Source organism: Xenopus laevis, chromosome 6L, assembly GCF_017654675.1.
Source record: "Xenopus laevis strain J_2021 chromosome 6L, Xenopus_laevis_v10.1, whole genome shotgun sequence".
Classification (NCBI taxonomy): Eukaryota; Metazoa; Chordata; class Amphibia; order Anura; family Pipidae; genus Xenopus; species Xenopus laevis.
This window is the reverse complement of record NC_054381.1, coordinates 112,040,260-112,061,915: the sequence shown is the minus strand read 5'-3', so window position 1 is coordinate 112,061,915 and position 21,656 is coordinate 112,040,260. Positions and strand designations below refer to the sequence as shown.

The following is a 21,656-nucleotide window of genomic DNA, read 5'->3' as shown; positions in this document are numbered from 1 at the left end:
GCTAGCCTAGAGTAGAGCAGCTCCCACCTGTCCCAGGCATATAAGTCCCTGGAGAACTCTCTGGTTCTTAAGACTGATAATCTTCTCAACAGACCAGTTCTCATTGCCACGTCAATCCATTGTTGTATTCTTTGAAAAGTGGTGCTTCAGAGCCATTGACCATTGATAAACAATGGACACGTTTGCACATGTAGCAACTAATCAGCAAGTAGCTTTGACTTGGCCAATATGAACAGAATTATAAAATCAAATCTCTGATTGGTTGCTATGATTTACTGCACGTGGGAAAATTTGCCTTTAGTCTATGAGCCCAAGTTTTTCTGTACAATCCCTACATCCTTAATGCAACACCCAACCAGTGGTGGAGAATTCATAGGTGCATTTAGAGCTTATTTAGTTTAAATTGTAGGCTTATTCGATTGATTTTTACTGAACATAGCAGTGCATCTGCGGCATGCAAGAAAACATACTTTAGTGCAAGTAGCCATACCTTTTCTGGGTAGAAGTGGGCGGTGTTTCTGTTGGCACTTTTATATTAGTTGTGTCTCTATGAGTATGCAGATTTGCTTAGCTGCACTGGCTGTTCAGTTGGGAGGACTGACCAAACCTTTTTAAGGCTCTTAGCCTACCATCCATTCCAAAAAAACATTTGTTTCATTATACATAATAATTGACATAATAAATGCTTAGTACTTAAATATTGTTGTATAAGTGTTCTTTCTTCTTCCAGAATCACCGCGCACAGGCCCTGGTTTGTGGAAAAGCCACCTAGGCCTGGGCCTAGGGCGGCAGGATTTTATGGGTGCGGCATGCTTCCCAACCACACCTGCATTGGTTCAAAAACACTGGGGATGCACTGGAGATACAATAGTTTTTTTTACATTTCCCATGCGCCCATTGCTCCTGTCCTCCTGGAGGGGACAGGGGCGATGAACGGCAGTGGGCCTAGGGGCGCCCACTATATAAATCCGGCCCTGACCGTGCACCGTCACATTGGAGTTGAAGTTCATGTTACATACCTCCCAATATCTGAAATCCCAAATACAACCCTGCTCTGCACTAACCACACCCATTTATGCCCCTGATCCACCTGAAACCCAATCCCATTACACACTACGAAAACTGTGAAAAAATGGGACCATTGGAATGTATAATGTTAGAATGAACTAATGAGCTACACAGGCATTATTGTACATGTACCACTTACTAGGCACCCACTGGCTTTTTTCCTGTGTCTCAAGGTTGCATAGTGTCTGTCCCATGACAAAATCACACTGGCTGCCCTCCAAATACAATAAAAACTAGGGATGCCCCGAATCCAGGATTTGGTTTGGGATTCGGCCTTTTTCAGCAGGATTTGGATTTAGCCGAATCCTAGTGCCTGGCTGAACCGAATCCTAATTTGCATACGCAAATTAGGTGTGGGAGGCAAATCACGTGACTTTTTGTCAGAAGACAAGGAAGTAAAAAATGGTTTCCCCTTACCACCCCTTATTTGCATATGCAAATTAGGGTTCGTACTCGGCCAAATCTTTCACAAAGCATTCGGGGGTTCGGCCGTATCCAAAATAGTGGATTCGGTGCATCCCTAATAAAAACATTAAAATTCAGATTAGGCTTGGTATAAATACTAATGTTTGGATTGTTTCTTAATTTTTGGGGTTTTTTGCAAAACATTTTTTTATCCTCAGGTCTAATAATAGTGTAAAATAATCTACCGCCTGGGAATTTTTTTTGTTTGTTTTGTTGTTTGCATAATATATTATACAGCGCTGGAGAAAATGCCAACAATTTATAAACTATAATAATATAATAATAACAGAACAGCTCATGGGATTGCATGCTGTATCTTATTTACTTAATTACTGGCTCATCAGGGAAATTTGCTCATGCATATTTTTAAATAATGCAACATCCATCCATGCCAAAGCAGCATGAGCTCTAATGTCCATGTCTCTTCACATTTGTTACAGATGAATACATTATTATCTGTATTTATATTTTTGGTATATAACAAATAGGGACAGGCAACAACTGTTTTTATACTGAAAGCAGAAAATACACTTTATATACTATTACACATGGGCAGCAGCTTAGGGCCAGATGGTATTTACTACTTACCATCAGTGGTTTATCCAGAGTTACAGTTAGGTCCATAAATATTTGGAAAGAGACAACTTTTTTCTAATTTTGGTTCTGTACATTACCACAATGAATTTTAAATGAAACAACTCAGATGCAGTTGAACTGCAGACTTTCAGCTTTTATTCAGCGGGTTGACCAAAAAGTTTGCTTAAAAATGTCACGAACTAAAGCCTTTTTTAACACAATCACTTAATTTCAGGGGCTCAAAAGTAATTGGGCAAAATAAAATGTTCATTTCTAATACTTGGTTGAAAACCCTTTGCTGGCAATGACAGCCTGAAGTCTTGAACTCATGGACATCACCAGATTCTGGGTTTCCTTCTTTTTAATGCTCTGCCAGGCCTTTACTGCAGCGAATTTCTGTCCGAAGTTTAGTCTCAATTGGGTTCAGATCAGGTGACTGACTTGGCTGTTTAAGAATATTCCACTTCTCTGCTTTAATAAACTCCTGGGTTGCTTTGGCTTAAGGTTTTTGGGTCATTGTCCATCTGTATTATGAAACGCCTCCCAATCATTTTGACTGCATTTAGCTGGATTTGAGCAGGCAGTATGTCTCTGAACACCTAAGAATTCATTCGGCTGCTTCTGTCCTGTGTCACATCATGGATAAACACTAGTGTCCCAGTGCCACTGGCAGCCATGCACGCCCAAGCCATCACACTGCCTCCGCCATGTTTTACAAATGACGTGGTATGCTTTGAATCATGAGCTGTTCCAAGCCTTCTCCATTTCTTTCCATCATTCCGATAGAGGTTGATCTTGGTTTCATCTGTCCAAAGAATGTTTTTCCAGAACTATGGTGGCTTTTTTAGATGTTTTTTTTTTAGCAAAGTCCAATCTAGCCTTTCTATTCTTGAGGCTTATGAGTTGCTTGCATCTTGCAGTTCACCCTCTGTATTTACTTTCATTCAGTCTTCTTTTTATGGTAGACTTGGATATCGATACGCCTACCTCCTGGAGAGTGTTGTTCCCTTATTTGGCTGTTGTGAAGCGGTTTCTCTTCATCATGGAAATGATTCTGTGATCATCCACCACTGTTGTTTTCCATGAACTTCCTGTTTTTTTTGCGTTGCTGAGTTCACCAGTGCTTTCTTTCTTTCTCAGGATGTACCAAACTGAAGATTTTGCCACTTCTAATATTGAAGCAATTTCTTGGAAAGGTTTTTTCTGTTTTTGCAGCTTAAGGATGGCTTGTTTCACCTGAATGGAGAGCTCCTTTGACCGCATGTTGTCTATTCACAGCAAAAATCTTCCACGTACAAGCCCTCCCCTCAAATCAACTCCAGGGCTTTTATCTGCTTCATTGATAATGACATAATGAAGAAATTGCCCACATCTGAGTCAACTGTCCAATTGCTTTTGAGCCCCTGAAATTAAGTGATTCTGTTAAAAAAAAAGCTTTTAGTTCCTCACATTTTTATGAAATCTTTTTGTTCAACCCACTGAATTAAAGCTGAAAGTCTGCAGTTCAACTGCATCTGAGTAGTTTCATTTAAAATTCATTGTGGTAACATACAGAACCAAAGTTAGAAAAATAGTTGCCGCTGTCCAAATATTTATGGACCTAACTGTAAGTTATCAGTTAATTAACTTCAACACCCTTGTAAACTACCAGTTTTAAATCTATTAAAACATCACAGTGACCAGCAACTGGGTCACATTGCTAATACAAAATATATGTAAAAGTATAAGCAACCCTAATAAAACACAGGCCTAGCAATGTACAGTAGTTACAGATTAATATGTAATTAAAATGGAAATGCCTTTTACTGGACACCAAAGTATTTCCCAACAGTACTAAATAGGCAGTTTCTGTAGTATGAATGTGATTGCTTCCCTTAATTATGGAAAAAACAGAATATATTTTAGAAAGGAAGTTGTTTTCCTTAGAGGAAGTGGTTGTGTCCTTATGACATCAGCTGTAATCTGCATAAGATATATGCTGTTCCATAGCTAAGCATAAGGAAACTGCAATACACTTGTCAGAAGACTATGAATTACAGAAACGACATCTCCCATAAACTCCATTATACTTACATAGTTACCTTTTTTAAAAGTGTTTTCCTTTTTTCCCTGAAATAAGAAGACAGTACCTTGTAATTGATCCCAGCTAAGATTAATCCTTATTTGAGGGAAAGCAATAAAATTGGGTTTAAATAATATTTAAATGATTTTTTAGTAGACCTAAGGTATGAAAAATTATGGAAAGACCCCTTATGTGGAAAGCCTCAGGTCCTGAGCATTCTGCATAACAGGTCCCATACCTGTATTCCTTCAAATTTTAAGCTTTTACAGGCAGACTCCTGTGATCATTTTGTTACTGCTGCACATACTTTATTGTCATATTAGTCTTCTCTGTAGAGCGTTATATGAAATGATGACAGGGTGACATACCCTCTCTGTGGAGGCTTTGAGAAAACATGGAGAATTCTAGGAGAGGGCACAGAGAACTCCATTTACAACCTAGCTGGTTCAGGTCATACCGCTAATGATTTTACACCAAGCTATCATGATTGCTGGGCCATTCCTGACTCTTATGATTATAACACACTTAAGTATAACATGTAGTGAAATGTTGTAAAATAGAAGGATATAATCATTGAGGAATTTCATGACCAAAGAAAAGCACAAGGCTGAAGGTCTACAGGGCATGTAACTCCGAGGTCACTCCTAATATCCTCATATTTTACAATAGGGAGTAATTTAATACATACGTTTTAGTGAGTCATGCAACTGAAATTACATCACTAAGCACCGATTTAAACTTATAACATCACTTATTTTTTTTAAAAAGATGATGTGCAAATTTAAGTACATGTTTCTAGGAAGACATGGAGAGCCCATCTGACATTGTGTAAATGTACCTTTTGTTTCCAAGTGTTTCCCCGATCACATTAAGAGATTGAATAGCATTGCTTTGAAGTGTAATTGGTAAAAATTAGTAAAGTGTGAGCCTCAAATACAGTGGGTCATTATTTGTATTTGGTTACAGGGAATCAATGTGGCAATCAAGCAGTTAGACATGGTTTTATATTTATAAGTGAATAATGACAAGACACAATAGTGAGCCTTTGCCTCAGCTGATAATTATTTAGGACATAGGGGTATATTTATCAAAGATTGAAGTTAATAGTGAAGTTCTGCCACTAGAGTGAAATTCCGCCACTCTCCATTCATTTCTATGGGATTTTTAAAGGCGTATTTATCAAAGGGTGAACTTTCACTTCACCCATTCATAAATACGCCTTTCAAAATCCCATAGAAATGAATTGAGAGCTGCGGAATTTCACTCTAGTGGCGGAACTTCACTCTTTGATAAATTTACCCCCAAGTATCCCAAATTGTTTTAGAGCACTCAGGGGCCGATTCACAAAGGGTTGAATATGGAGGGTTAATTAACCCTCAATATTCGACTGGGAATTAAAATCCTTCGAAGTTGCCCATTCGATATCCGAAGTAGCCCAAAAAACACTTTGAAATTCGAAGTTTTTTTACTTCGAATCCTTCACTCGAAGTTAGTGAATCGGCCCCTCAGTGTAGAAGAGGGTGGCTGCAGAAGGCCAGTGAAGGTTAGATTTGGGCTGAATGTGTGCTTTCTGTGTTGGATATACCGATATGGGATCTGTTATCCAGAGTGCTCTGGAACTGGGGATTTCCGGCTAACAGATCTTTCCATAATTTGTACCTTACGTCTACTAGAAAATCATGTAAACATTAAATAAACCCATTAGGCTAGTTTTGCTTCCAATAAGGATTAATTAAATCTGAAAATCCGTTATCCAGAAAGTTCCAGATTATGGAATGAACATCTCCCATAGACTTCATTATAATCAAGTAATCCAAAATTCCAAATTAAGGAATGAACATCTCCCATAGACTCCATTTAGGCCCGGACTGACAGTCTGTGGGTTCTGGCAAATGCCAGAAGGGCTGCTATAATGTGCCATAGAAAGTCAGTATCTAGTGGGCTGGTGGGGGACTGTTTGGGCCTCTGTGTGGGCTGAGTGGGCCTCTGTGTACCTGAAATGTCAGGGCCTATTTTAATTCTCAGTTCGGACCTGACTCCATTATAATCAAGCAATACAAATTTTTAAAAATTATTCCTTTTTCTCTGTAATAATAAAACAGCACCTTGTACTTGATTCAGACCAAAATGAATCCTTATTGGAGGCTAAACCAGCCTATTGGGTTTATTTAATGTTTACATGATTTTCTAGTAGACTTAAGGTTTGAAGATCTAAATTAAGGAAAGTTCCGTTATCTGTAAAACCCCAGGTCCAGATCATTCTGGATAACAGGTCCCATACCTGTACTGTTTAATGTTATTATTCTTTGAAGGGGCAAAGTTTCTGAAGCAATTGCAGCAGATGCGTTAAAACAAATGTAGTTGTGTGTGCTCTTCAACACACATTTGATGTGATTGTGCTAAAAATCAGTTAACTTCTGGGCAAGTGCACTGTGTCAATGGACAGAGGTTGCTGTAGGAATCCTAGAATTACCATCATCTTTGTAACTCCGGGTTCCTCTGCCTCAATAGATGCACTAGACATAAATAGCCAGAGAAGACGGGACAGAAGTACTCGCACTGATTGCAACTTAGCGGAAGTGCAAGGAGTTGCTTTACATGCAAGTAATAAAAAAGATTTTTCTGCAACAACTGCAGCAAACATGGCCCTGCTGTTACATCTGAGGATATTAGAACTCACCTTAGAGCTCCATGACCTCTATAAAAAACCTTTGGCAGTTACATGGTGTTCGAACTCTTGGTGACTGATTTCTAACATCTTTATTTTCCGTAAAGCACATGTTTCTATGTATATGTTTGTTGTCTAGTTGGGTCATCCGGAGTCAGTAGACGATTCTTATTTAAATGGAAAATGGTGGCTTTTCACTAGCTTTACTTGCTTCACTTTTCTGGGTTTGACAAGTAATATACTGTACAAAGGTAAGTACAGTATACGGGATCATTTATATCCTGCTAATAAAAAAAGTCCTCCCTGCACTGTTTAAATGATAGCAAGTGCTTGAAATAATAGCAGATTGTCAGGGTGATCGTTGCCTTTCAAACCAGGCATTGCTGGCTTTATTGGACCTTAATTAATCCTTTTCTACGATGATAGAATGACTATTATGCTTTTGTTGACTAGAGTTGTAGAATCTCCTTCCCATGACAAGGTCTCTGTCTGAGTTTATGTAATATTTAGAATCACTTGTCAGCAAAGACTGATGCTTTTATTAAAGCACTGATGTGAAATGGCCATTATAGCTTGAGCTCTGAATTTTTTTATTCAGATTATTAAGGGGGCCAATTAATTTTATGATCATTATGAGATGATGAATTCCAGTCAAACCCTAATGACCATCCAATCAGAAATCTTTCCCAGGAGGACAAACTTCATATGAATAGTTACCCGTGGTTTGGGAATGAGATGTTGGAGAGGTAGATGGCTGGATACTTTTAATAATATAATCTGAATGGTTCATAACCATTTGCATTTTGGAGATGCCTGAGATGCTTGAGGCAAAGTATACAAACAAATATATGAAATCTGAGCACTACAATGGCAATAAAACACTATTAAAGCTTGTATATAAAGAACTAAACTTTATTAGAACTAAAAGGAGGTAATTATATGTTAACAGTATCCACTTCCAACGTTAGCCACAGAAATATCGTCTACCACGTACTTGCACTTATTGGCTCAGCTATTGTATAAAGTTATTTATAGTATTTGTCTAGATCGAAGGGGAGTAAATAAGACAAAACATAAGCAATATGTTTTCTACTTTGTGTTTCTCTGTTTCCGGCTTTACTGTTTGTGTTTGGACGTGGTAGGACCAAAAAAACAAAAACTTCTCAGGGACCAGAGACTCAATGGTTTTTCATTTTTAGCTGGGATTCAGTGGTTTAACTATAGAGGAAGCAGATCCCGCAGTCGTGGTGAGTTCCAGGGAACAAGGGGGCCTAGACTGCTGGGTCAGCTTCCACTATAGCTGCTATAGTCCAAAAATATTTGCCTCCTGCTGCAAGCAATTAACATCGGACAGGGGGCATCAGGATAGTGTAGTTTCTGCTGGAGCTGACCTCATTTCTTATCTCTATATATACCTGCTTGTGAGTTGCTTGACAATGTCTTCATAGGCTATACATACCACACAACATACTTTACATGGCTCCAGCACAATCATATTTTAAGAATAAGACCATATATTTACAGTTAGGTGGCACATCACTTCTCAAGCTACAATCCATTCAATTCTTCTGCTATTGACCAAAGAACCAAGGCAAAGAGACAGGATGATATTTTTTTCTTCATCTCACCCATTTGTATTTACTTACCAACCAATTAAGCTGTAAAATTATTAGAAAATTTTGAACACCAGGCTGCCGCTGTAGTTTTACTCCTCATTAAGCGCTTCAGTACAAGAAACACATAAAGTTAATCAGTCATTAATTGACTTAAGAGCTCTGAAACCTAAGCAACCATCCAGAGTTCTGTGGGTATGCCAGATTTCCCCTGCCAAGTCTAACAATGAATCCTATTTGTAGGCTCAGACAGAATGTCATGCTGGCTGACTGCAGAATACCCTGACAATTAAGAGTGTGTTTTATATTTTTATTGAGGCCAGCATACTTATTTCAGGCTACAGCATATTATTTATGTCTTGGTTCCTCACTTTCTTTTACACCAATACCTGTTTTTAAATTCTTTTAAAAATATTGCCTTGTGAGGCTACAATTTTATTATTGCATTTTATTATGTGTCTATGTGTCTTTCTATTTAGGGCCCTCGTCCATTTATATTCCTGTCTCTCCTTAAAACCACTGCCTGGTTGCTAGGTTAAAATTGACCCTAGTAACCAGATAGCTGCTGAAATTCAAAATTGGAAAGGTGGCAAACATAAAGCAAAAAAAAAAACTCAAATAATAAAAAATGTGAATTGTATCAAACTTATCTTTAAAAGCCTTCTGGAAAGGGTAAACTTAACTTCACGTGCAGTGAATTTGCCTGAATTAAAAAGCATTGTGCTTCAGGTGTCATACATGTTGCATGGACAAAGACCAGAATTGTTCTGAATAAATAGTTAGGGCAGGTGTTATATTAGGTCTTTTATTAGGGCAACTTGAAAGGGATCCGAAAATGTAATTGGTGAAAGGGCTAATTACTGTTCTGTTTATTCTTCTTTGTGTTCAAGTCAGAGATGCCCAACCTGTGCCACCCCCTACCTGTAGCAGTTGTTTTCACAGTGCCTATGTCAGTTCTTCTTTACAATAAAGCTGAATATACCAATGCATTACTGCTATTATTACCTTCTAAAATATTAAATGGGCACACCGTGACTTAAATACCTTGGACTTGCTGTCTAATGCAATGGGCAATTCGTGTTCAGCATATGCAGTTCCCATCAAGTAAATGGAAAGCATTAGCCAATAAATAAAGCCTTGTACTTTTTATTTTTTCACAATCAATGGGAAAGCTCTTGCATTTCTAATGTTATTGAGATTGGCTCCTTTTTTAAAACTCCTTTCTGTAGTTCAAAGCCTGGAACACACAGTATGTACAAGCAATTCACAGCGGACTTTACTCTTAGTGGGGGCTTGTGATAAATAAGTGAAATTGGGTTTGACTGAAATGGTCCAGCAGTCCCACATGGACTTAACAGGAAGATTTCAGCTCAAAAAGACAGTAGTTAGGGGAGGCATCAGACGCTGGTTTTTAAATTACCTGAAATTGCTTTGTGCAGCTAGTCTTCTGAGAGGCCAAGATGCTCGTTAAATATGAGAATTCACCATAGACAATGATTGAGCTTCAAGTGCACTTGTGTGTTTCCAGACTGAGGAGTTAAACGGTAGCAATATGTAAGGGAAGGCTGTGTTTGCCTTCATGCTTTAACAGCTTCAAGGGAAAAAGTGGAGCGAAGAAGGCAAATGAATTCCTTCAGGGCTCTAAACCTACTTGCTAATGGTATTTGCTAACTTAGTTGGTATGTACAGTAAATCTGGGTTGCAGTCCTAGCCAGTGCTACCAACATATTATTTCCAGCTTGCTTTTATAATTACCTTAATAGTTAGTCAGCTGGTGCAGTGGCATAACTTGTAAGAGTCAGGTCCCCTGCCAAAAAATCTACTGAGAGGGCCAGGTGCAAACAATCCATCCTCCCCTGCCCCCCACCCCATGATCCCATCACACTGCACCTTCCTGGCCCAGACGGTGCCACTAATTTAAAGGTAACAGACGGGCTGGGGAGGGGAACTATGATACAGCAGGTATAGGTAGTTACACCACTAAGCAGGTGTTTAGTTTAGTAAGGAAAGTAAAGGGAAGTTCTGCAGTGCCAACCTTGGGATATGCATAAGATGGCACTTTATTCCAAAGAACTGTATTTATGTGGGCTATGGCTTTCTAAATGTCCAGGTTGGGCTTGCTTTGCAATGGAAGGCAGTATTAATATTAGAATCAGCAAAAACCTTTGGCATTGGCTGTCCTAGAGCAAAGACATCATTCATTCCCTCAGCCCCTTCCTCTAAGTAACTTGAGTTTCAGCCAAATGGATACAGATACTTTTGTGATAATCTTTAAACCCTTTGTGCCTCCTCCCTTCATACCAGCCCATACTACAACCCCTACAATCCCTATCCCTTAACCTATTCAATTCCTTATTTCTAACTCTGCAATGGTCCTCTCATTCCCTATGTTTTTGCTCATTGCCCAGAAGCAGTGGCACTGATTATTTTCTATAGCCCCTATGCCAGGGGAAAGAAAGTATGGAACTAACCTGCTTAAGGGCAATGGCACACTATCTCAGCTGAGCACTTGTTTAGGAATATTATCCTGGAAAAAGTTTGTGACGGGTTTCCAGATTACTATTGTTTGACAAGTAGTGACTCTGGTGCTGTACATTCAAGTCTGTAGGTTGCTGCTTCTGACACATTGGCACTGCATTTATTGGCTACTAAAGCATGTCACTTAAAGTTCCCGAAGTAGCCCCAGGTACCATACCTTAACTTGTACTTAGTGCTGGTAAAGGAGCCGCAAGATAACACCTTAAGGAGCAACTGTTCTAGTAGAAAATGAAGGCCTAGAATAAGCCTTGGAAATGATGGTTGCTTTTAGTGACCATTCTGATTGCATTGCGTACACTGACGGAATGATATTTGCTGGACTATATGGTTTCTATTCAAAACAGACTTCTCTTTTACTCTTGTTATTTCACACACAATAATGTTGCCAACTTCAAATCTACTCATCTGGAACACTGCAAGTTACTAGCTTAGTTAGTTTTGTGTAGCATTGCGATTGTCTCTTTACTAACTGACCGACATGACTAATGAGCAAGTTGTTTTGCACTTTACACCTTGTCCTGTTTTTGCAAATGATACATTTAATTAACTTGATTCCTCTATTAGCCAAAAAATAGATATAGAACCATTTTATTTTTAGCTGTCATTTTTATTTCAGTAAGTTGCTCAGACAAATTCATATAAATCTTAATTTGCCCTCACTTAGTCCATTTGTGTACAGAACAATTGCTACATTTTCCCCTGAACTTCATGACCAATTTGAAGCTGATTTGTTATGAATCTTTACAGACTGTGCCTATGGTCTTGGGTGAACTGCTTTGCTCATCATCAAAATAAAATATATCAATGGTGGGTTGCATACAACCTAGGAATAGGATAATAATAGGTCAGCCCACATGCCAAAACATTGGACTGCTTGCATCGACTTGAACAAATTGCACTTGGCTGCCGGGCTGAGTTCCATTCTGCATGATATAGCACAGTTAACTCTTGTAAATGCCAACAGGGGCTGAATAGGAGCAAAATGAGGAATAGGAGCAAAATGAGGAATAGGAGCAAAATGAGGAATAGGAGCAAAATGAGGAATAGGAGCAAAATGAGGAATAGGGGCACTGGACCTCTACCCACCCCACCTCTAATCAACTCCAATCCTTGAACTTGGGATACCCATCTTCCACCTCAACTTTGTAACTTTGTTACAGTGCTAGTTGTACAGTAATTAATACTGGAAGTGCCATGAGTTTACAAGATAGAGTTTATTCTAAACTGACCCTTTGTTATAAGGAAAATGTTTGAAAACCAAAAGCTCAACTAAAAAATATTGTACAAACTGCTCTAAGCAATTAGAAAAATCAAGCTCCAGAACATTTTTTCACTGTTTGTACTCCTGTGAGATCTGCAAGCTTTGTGGGAACTTTCTAATAATTATGCCTCTTTTCTTTTCTTATAATCTCCTCTTCCATTTTGTAACAGCGTGCTTCTCTAGAAAGGTGTTTTAATGGGCAATAAAATTGTTGTTCTGACAGTGAGTGCTCCCAGCAGAGAATTCAGTCGAAAACAGAATTTTTAACACATTTTGTTATCTGCTGTATGCTTCGCTATAAACTATGTAGGATGAGGGACACACATAATAATATGTACTTGTACTAAATGGTGCATTTTATCCAGGCTGTAAAAACAACAGGAAAGAAAAAGTAGAAGTATAGAAATGTCTGAGTGTGTTATAAGATTCATAAGGAATAATGAACCCCTTGTAAATAAATCATATTTTATGTCACCGAGGAGTCCCACCACCACATAAAGGTGGTAAGATTCCTCAGTGAAATCTTATATAGACTTACTTTCTAATCACTTGACAGTCACTTTTTTTGCACCCCTTAATGCTCTTGAATGTAGGACAATAGTAACTGAGCCCTTGTTCTTTATGGAGAACCCACTTTGCCCAGGACACCATAGAATAAAAACTGTTTGCTATATATGACACCTTTTAAAAGAAACATCCCTTATAATCTTTTTTTGTCCTACAAAAAAATGAAAGCTAGTGGTATGTCAGGGATACCCATGTACTGCCCAATTTTCACACCTCCTGTTGAAATACTATTTATAGGACACTGAACACTTAAACACAAAGGAAAATACAGGCCAAGAAACTATGCTCACACCCACATTAAATACATATTTGTTTATTTTAGGGGCAAATTTATTAACAATGGCAGTCGACATTTTTCTGCAGTTGAAAAAAACTTTACTTTAAACAACTCAAAACCTCAGAGTTGTCATAGAGATCAGTGAGAAATGTATCTGCAACATTCAAGTTGAGTTGTCTTTTGCGTGATTTTTTAATGCGAGTTGCAAATTCATTGAAAAATGCATTGGAATTCTCTTATATGTTCAGCGCCACTGACAGGCATATGATTTAAATAAGAGAGTTAGTGTGACCAGTTTATTTTCTCAACTCTTTCTACTTGGCTAAAAGCTCACCTAGCTGACTCCTAGCCATGATGGAGAGTTAATTGCTCTGCCATGTCACCAAGTGCAATATAATTATGTTTGGTTGTGTCAAGTTTGAAACTTGCAAATATATGTCCAGGACTATTACTACATAATGTTTCATATGTTAACAGCTGACTTTTTTTTAAAAAAGAAAATTTATGACACTCATGAACTAACTAAAGCTTCTATTATACAATCCCTTGCAAGCAGGCAAAAACACATTTCATACGGTTATTGCTCCAAAATACACTTTTCCTTTTATTTGCATTGACAACTTTTTAATAATGTAACTTAACGTTGAAGTTTTTAAAAAGCTTTAGTCATTAATATAATTGGAGCAATTGGAGCAACAACAATGAGTTGATGTCAGACACTGGCTTACTCATTTGGCATTTTTCACGTTGTGCTGAGATTACTTTGTTAGAAGGTACTTGGATAGCTCTGTCTTTTGCAACTTATGACACTCAATTTGAGGGTCAGACACCAGAAAAGCTTTACTGGGGTTATCGGCACTTTGCTCCTTCTCTGTAACAGAGTTGTTGTAATAGCAAAGAATATAATAGAGTGTGATAGAACTGTCAAGTGCAAAGATTATGTGCAATTGAGCTATCAAATTGCAGAGTCATTGGGAATAAAAGTAGACTAGATAATTTGTTCTTTGTTTAAGAACTCTAGTTTGTTATTAATTCTTAATCAAAAAGACCATTAATACCGCAGCTCATTTCTATACAAAGGATTAAATATTGCCTTTTATTACCCACTCCTCTGTATCCTTTATAGTTATTTTAATAGCATGGCTGTATCGCTATTTTTCAAACTCAAACATTGCATTTTGAAATAACAGGGACATTTCTCTGGCTGATATTTATTTATTTGAACAAATTCTATGTATAGAGGGATGTGTACAAAGACTCTTAGCTCCTCATAGGTGGGGGTACCCCAAAAGTGGGGACCAGAAAAGCGAAGACTGAAGTTATTTTAACATTATTTAAAAAATATACAAATTAATGAAAGAAATAGTGAATAAAACAGAAAAGGAAAAAAATAATGTCAAACAAAGCTCTTGTGGGTTTGTAGTCACGGTGAGACCACTTTTTGCCATACATATCAGTCTACAATAAAATCCAACGCATCGTCCTATCATACCCCTAACAGTATTTTATTCACAAAATTGTGCTGTTATCTAGCAACCACTTTGTTTTCCAAATCCTCTAAACTAAAGAGTATCATGACACCACCAAAAAGAACTATATCTACTATATAGGTCCCAAATATACAACTTATAGAAGCACAGAGGAATGATAGCCATTGAAGTCACCTTATACTGTATGAAAACACTAACCTTCTTTAAGGGCCTATTTACTAATAATCAAATTTATATTTTTTCCACAAATCTGAACAAATGTGTTTTTTCTATTTTGCTGTAAAAGTCAAGATTTATTATGGGGCAGATTTATCAAGGGTCGAATTTCGAAGTGGAAAATACTTTGAAATTCCACCATCGAATAGAATCCTCCGACATTTAAATTCGAAGTCGGAGGATTTTATTCATCGTATGATCGTACTCCGATCAGTACGAATAGTAAGTTTCGAACGATTTTATCTTACGATTGTACAATTTTCCTTTGAAACCCAAAAACTTAGAAATATGCTCTGGCTGGTCCCTATAGGCTAACATAGCACTTTGGCAGGTTTAAGTTGGCAAAGTATTGAAGTCGAAGTTTTTTAAAGAGACAGTACTTTGATTATCGAATGGTCTAATAGTCGAACGATTTTTACTTTGAATCGAAGTCAAAGTAAATTCAAAGTCGTAGTAGTATCCAAAAAGTTACTTTGAATTTCGAATTTTTTTACTTCGAAAATTCCCTCTAATTCACTTCGACCCTTGATAAATCTGCCCCTTAGTATAAAAACCATGAAAAACTCCGTTGTCACGGTCCTGTAGAAGTCAATGGGAACTGCACTGATCCTATTGGACCATTTTTCATCAATTCTGGCTTTTAGAGGATTTCTCTTATTTTTTGGATAGGAATTGTCTGAAAAACTCAAAATATTAGATATTTTATAAGTATTTTTTTTTGATTGTTCAGCTCTTTTTTTATTCATGCTTTTTAAATTTGGATCTTTTTAATAAATTCCATGACATTCGTGGTTTTAGAGAAAGTGAGTTTAGTCGTAGTTTCAAAAACCACTAAAACTACACTGTTGATAAATAGGCCTCTAACGGTGGCCATACATGGGCTGATAAAAGCTGCAGACAGACCGAGTCGGCAGCTTATTGGCCCGACGGGCTTCCCTGATCGATATCTGGCTGAAAGTTGGCCAGATGTTGATTGGACGGGACTAAAAATCCTGTTGGATCGCGGCCGCATCTGTTCGTTGATGCGGTCCTGCGATCCGACCACCCATTAGCCATCGTTAGGATCCGATCGTTGGGCCCTAGGGCCCACGATCAGATCAGCCCGATATTGCCCACTTCAAGGTGGGCATATCGGGGAGAGATCCGCTCGTTTCGCGACAACGAGCGGATCTCTCCGTGTATGGCCACCTTAAGCCTTCCTCCCAAGAAGTGAAGTACTGTGTGTCTGTTGAACAAACAGTGGAGCGCAGCAAGAAAAACACAAGAAACTGGTCCAGTGAAGATATATTATGTAACCATAAAAACATTAGCATAACTAAGAACTCTAACTGGAATACAGCCCAGTATGTTAAGTATTGTGCACAAACTTCCCAAAGGACATATAGGAACTACAGATGAAATCCTAAAAGAACAGACTTAATCATTGCTTTGGACTGGGCTCTGGATATTTGCTTTTTCATTGACAAATATTTGTAGGTGAATGCATATTTGCTGAGCCAGCTGTTACTGGAAAAATTGCTGTTATGAAAATATCTGTAACCTTATTTTGAGCCTGACCAAATGCTGGATATCAAAGAGAAGCTTAAACATAAGCAATGTGAAAATGTGTTTAACATTTAAAGGAACAGTAACAACAAAAAATTTAAGTGTTTTAAAGTAATGAAAATGTCAAGTACTGTTGCCCTGCACTGGTAAAACTGATGTGTTTGCTTCAGAAACTCTACTATAGTTCATATAAACAAGCTGCTGGGGGGCAATGGGGAAAATTGAAAAAAGGCTATATGGCACAGGATAACTAATGAATAAAAGATAACACCATTAGACAGACATAGCTTACCTGCTATCTGATGTGTAACCTGAGCCTTTTCTCCTTTGAATGGCTGCCCCCATTGCTACACAGCAGCTTATTTATATAAACAATAGTAGCGTTTCTGAAGCAAACACAGCAGTTTCACCAGTGCAGGGCAACACTGCATTATATTTTCATTACTTTAAAACACTTTTATTTTTTGATGTTGCTGTTCCTTTAAGGGAGAACTAAACCCTTAAAAGGAATATGGCTAAAAATGCAATATTTTATCTACTAAACTTAGTGCACCAGCCTGAAGTTTCAGCCTCTCAATAGCAGCAATGATCCAGGATTTCAAACTTGTCACAGGGGGTCACCATCTTGGAAAGTGTCTATGACACGCACATGCCCAGTGGGCTCTGAGCAGCTGTTGAGAAGCTAAGCTTAGGGGTCATCACAAATTATGAAGCAGAAAATGAAGTTGGCCTGTAATATAAACTGATGCTACAGGGCTGATTATTAATTTCTGATAGTAGTTGCACTGGTTTCTGTGCTGCCATGTAGTAATTATCTGTATAAATTGCTAATCAGCCTTATATTGTGACATTTATATTTTATGTGTACTGTATATTGTGAGTGTAAGCTCAGTAAGTGACAACAGCACAGAGCATGTGCAGTGAATCAGCAGAAAAGAAGATGGGGAGCTATTGGGGCATCTTTGCAGACAAAGACACAGATCTTCCCTGCTAAAGGGCTGTGGTTGCTAAGGTTGGAACAGAAGCACAAAACTAATGTACAATATTTCTAGCCTATTTCTTTAGTTAAGCTTTACTTCTCCTTTAAACAGCTAGAGTTGCTGTTTAGCTGAATATGTTGGGGGGGTATAGAGTTTAGAATGGGGGTCTGGACTATGAAGAGTCTGGACTTTTCAGCTGGGTGTTAGCATTCATTTTAATGATTGTAGCTACCAAGTTGTGAGGTCACAAACCTGTACGACAGCAACTAGAAAATTCAGTTTCTTATTAAATGTACAGTATACACTATCTATTTTTTTCTATATGTTGAACTGATGGATGCGCCATCTTTTGGGAATCACCACTCCCAGTTCAGGCTGACACACCTGTTCTAGAGTTTAAGACATACTAAAGCTCATATTGCTAGGCACCTGTCTGATTGCTATGCACTATGGAGATTGAGCCTATATGCATTACTTATATGCACTGGGTGATGATTTGCAAATTGTGTTTGATGCAAAAGGAGTAAGGTGACTTGAGCATGTAAGGGTTCCTTTTGCATTTTGTACTGTAGTCACGCCAGCTATATCGGGAGAAAAATGATGTTCTTGATGCTGACACCAAAACAGCTTGTGCCTCAGTTACAAATGGAGACACCTTTTAGGATTGACATCAGGTGCAAGAAGTGGTGGGTGCAAATTTTGCAGCATACTCAGTTACACTGTTATGTTGGGCATGTTGCATTGTGCGTAACAACATGCCAAATTATATAGAATACTACTGCATGGTATTGGGTGTATACGTAAAAATATACATACATTTAGGGGCCCGTTTACTTAGCTCGAGTGAAGGATTAGAAGGAAAAAAACTTTGAATTTCGAAGGTTTTTTTTGGCTACTTCGACCATCGAATTGGCTACTTCGACCTTCGACTACGACTTCGAATCGAACGATTTGAACTAAAAATCGTTCGACTGTTCAACCATTCGATAGTCGAAGTACTGTCTCTTTAAAAAAAGCTTCGACCACCTACTTCGCCACCTAAAACCTACCAAGCACCAATGTTAGCCTATGGGGAAGGTCCCCATAGGGTTTCAAAGTATTTTTTTAGCGAAGGAAAATTGTTCGATCGATGAATTAAAATCCTTCGAATCATTCGATCGACCAATTTTTCCTACGATCGTTCGAATTGCGGTAAATCCTTCGAAGTCGAAGGATTTTACTTCGACGGTCAAATATCGGGTTAATTAACCCTCGATATTCGACCAATAGAAAATGTGCCCAGTGGCGTAACTAGTTGTTACTGGGCCCCATAGCAAATTCAATTTAGGGCCCTAAAATATTTATAAGTTGGCCTATTTTACCAAGATATATTAAAATTGCTAATTAATTAGGGTCTCACTGGGCCCCCTACACTCCTGGGCCCCCCTGCAACCGCAGGGTCTGCTTCCTCTATAGTTACGCCCCTGAATGTGCCCCATGATGTACACAAATTTAAAACCACAAAAGAAATTCAGCGGTTTAGCAGTTTTGTTTCATATTCACATTATACAAAAAGCTCTGGTTAGCCATTTCAAGGTCCTGTAGGCGTCACTCTTCTGATAAAGCTGAGTCCTAATAAGACACAGTGTTTGAGCTCTGTGTTACATTAAAGCAGCTGATAAACCTCTAGGTCATAATTGCCCATTATATTTAATTCTTTTTTTTCAGTGAATATGTGTCGCCTTAGTTCATTTATGGTATTTATTATTTTGCAATTCTCATTGTGCCTGTTAAATGTTATTCACTTTTAGACTGCAATTTAAATGTATTTTAAAATCACTTTGGATAAAAACATGTTCAGCTGTCACAATGGTAAATGTTATAAAGAAGAATTATTTCCATTCTACCTCCAAATGTAGCTAGCTCTTTCACAATGGCCACTGATGTTGGGAACCCATAATTAAATTAGCAACATTGGTTTCCCTGTGCTTTCTGGGTGCATTAAGTATCACTTTTGTGTCATTTCAGAGACCTCACAAAATGATAGATTTATGCAGCAGAATGTACAGAAAGTGGAAAGAGGAAATTAATTTCACTTAGCTTGCTGTCTGAAACCCATTATTCATGACATCTGTCAGTGTCCGTACACTTATCAGGAGATACTTCACAAACACCGCTTTCATCTACTGTGTGGCACAGGTTGTGCAGTCTTGAACTATAATTTTCCCAAAGACACAGAAACTATTGTGGGGCCATTTGTGCAATCAAGAACTACAATAAGGCTTATAATTCTGCCTTTGAATTCTCCTGTAGAATGTCTTTGAACTCACACCTTCCTGTAGAATCTAAACCTCTGTAAGCTTGGAAATTGCATTGCAATATTTATTTAGAGCTTTTTATGTAAGATAAATGACACAATTTGTTTATACCATGATAATACTTGAGACAGATCTATCAGAGTTTTCTCCAACCTACTACAATTTTTTCTTTCTACAGAAAATATTAATTCCTCACTATGCTAGAGGATTCGGTTACCTAAGGAAACATGGGAGCGGTACTAATAGATTTTTTCTTGATTTAAACTAGGGGTATTTTGAAGTTTAATATCTTGTTTCACCCTTGTTTTAGGAAGCTGCTCCTTTGATGAACCTTTCCAGTCATGCGGATACAGTCAAGCTGAACATAATGATCTTAACTGGGAGCAGGTGAACACACTTCTGAAGCCAACATCGGATCCATGGATGCCATCAGGTTTGTGATTCTATGTTCATTCATAAGCTGGTGAAGTAGCATCAATAGAAAGGGGCAGCTTTAAAAAATTTTGAGAATGTTTAATGAACTGAAAAATGTATTAGAGCATTGATAGCTTTGAACCACGTCAGCAGTTCAACCTATTCTGTTCTCTGGATCCAAGAGGCACCACTGAGCTCTAACAACCCAATGCATTAAAATAAACACCATGTAATGTAATAGAGGACCTTAAAGGAACAGTTCAGTATAAAAATAAAAACTGAGTAAATAGGCTGTGCAAAATAAAAAATGTTTCTAATATAGTTAGTTAGCCAAAAATGCAATGTATAAAGTCTGGAGTGACTGGATGTCTAACATATCAGAACAGAACACTACTTCCTGATTTGCAGCTCTCAAACTCTGAGTTAGTCAGCGACTTGAAGGGGGGGCCACATGGGACATAACTGTTCAGTGAGTTTGCAATCGAATCCTTAGAATGCAGCTCAGATTCAAAAGCAACAGTTATGACCCATGTGCCCCCTCAAGTCGGTGATTGGTTACTGCCTGGTAACCAATCAGTGGAAACCAAGAGAAGCAGGAAGTAGTGTTCTGGCTATAATGTTGGACATCCTGTCACTCCAGCCTTTATACATTACATTTTTGGCTAACTAACTATATTGAAAACATGTTTATTTTGCATAGCCTATCTATTTTCCCAGTTTTTAGTTTTTTACCGAACAATTCCTTTTTTCCATGTTGTAATAGGTTTACCATTGTTAACACTCAAAAAAAATATCAATAGATAGTAAATCAGCCCCTAGATTTTGAAGTCTGGATTTTTTCTCAATGGACTCTCTCACTCACACTCTGACATTGAGATCTGGATGGTATGGGCTGCAGCTGGCCAAATTATACAATCAAATTAACAGTCAATCTTTCAGCCTATGGCCTATGGGTTGATCAGTTAGTTACCAGCCAAGTCATGTGCAAAGTATATGGATGCTTTAACTGATATCTCTCTTACCCTACATACTTTTTATAGGATACACCATACTGCTATAGATCCCCTTATAGTCTGGATAACTTTCCTCTTCTATTATAATTATCATATTTATTTCTGGATAAGGTGAAAATAATTTATTTTCAGACCATCAACAGAAATAGCGCTTTATAGAAAATCAAAATATTACTGTCATCACTTATACTTGTTGATGACTGACAGGTTGCATCTCCTTGGACTTAGACATTAACATTTAGCATTTATTTCTAATTGTAATTACGTTATATTTATTTAAAGAAGAAGCAAACTTCAGTATACCAAAGAAAACAAGGGAACATATTAAATCTGTAAGTAATTTATGTCTGACAACAGTCATTGCATAAGGAAATGTCAGCACACCCCTTTGGCACAACCATCTGTCACTCAGATAGATGCCACTTCATCAGCTTGTCTCAATTACTACACAGCATCTCAAAAACTGAAAAGCATTACTTGCGGGAGACGGTTGCTGCCCAGAATGATCATTTATGTGCATTATAATTATGTATATGTTTCTGAGGAGGTGGAAGAACTACCTGATGACTTCTACTGTCCCTCAAACCATCCAATGCTCTGCTGACA

General features: G+C 37.9%; 1 protein-coding gene across 18 annotated transcripts in view; it reads left to right on the top strand.

The window, feature by feature from the left end:
• The window catches only part of LOC108719201 (receptor-type tyrosine-protein phosphatase mu), a 470,437-nt gene that overhangs the window by 110,528 nt on the left and 338,253 nt on the right, over nt 1–21,656 (top strand). For all 18 annotated transcript variants that reach the window (XM_041566369.1, XM_041566373.1, XM_041566368.1 and 15 more), the window contains exon 2: nt 19,934–20,056. In XM_041566369.1, the coding sequence (XP_041422303.1) occupies nt 19,934–20,056 (123 nt within the window). The remainder of the gene's footprint in view (nt 1–19,933; nt 20,057–21,656) is intronic.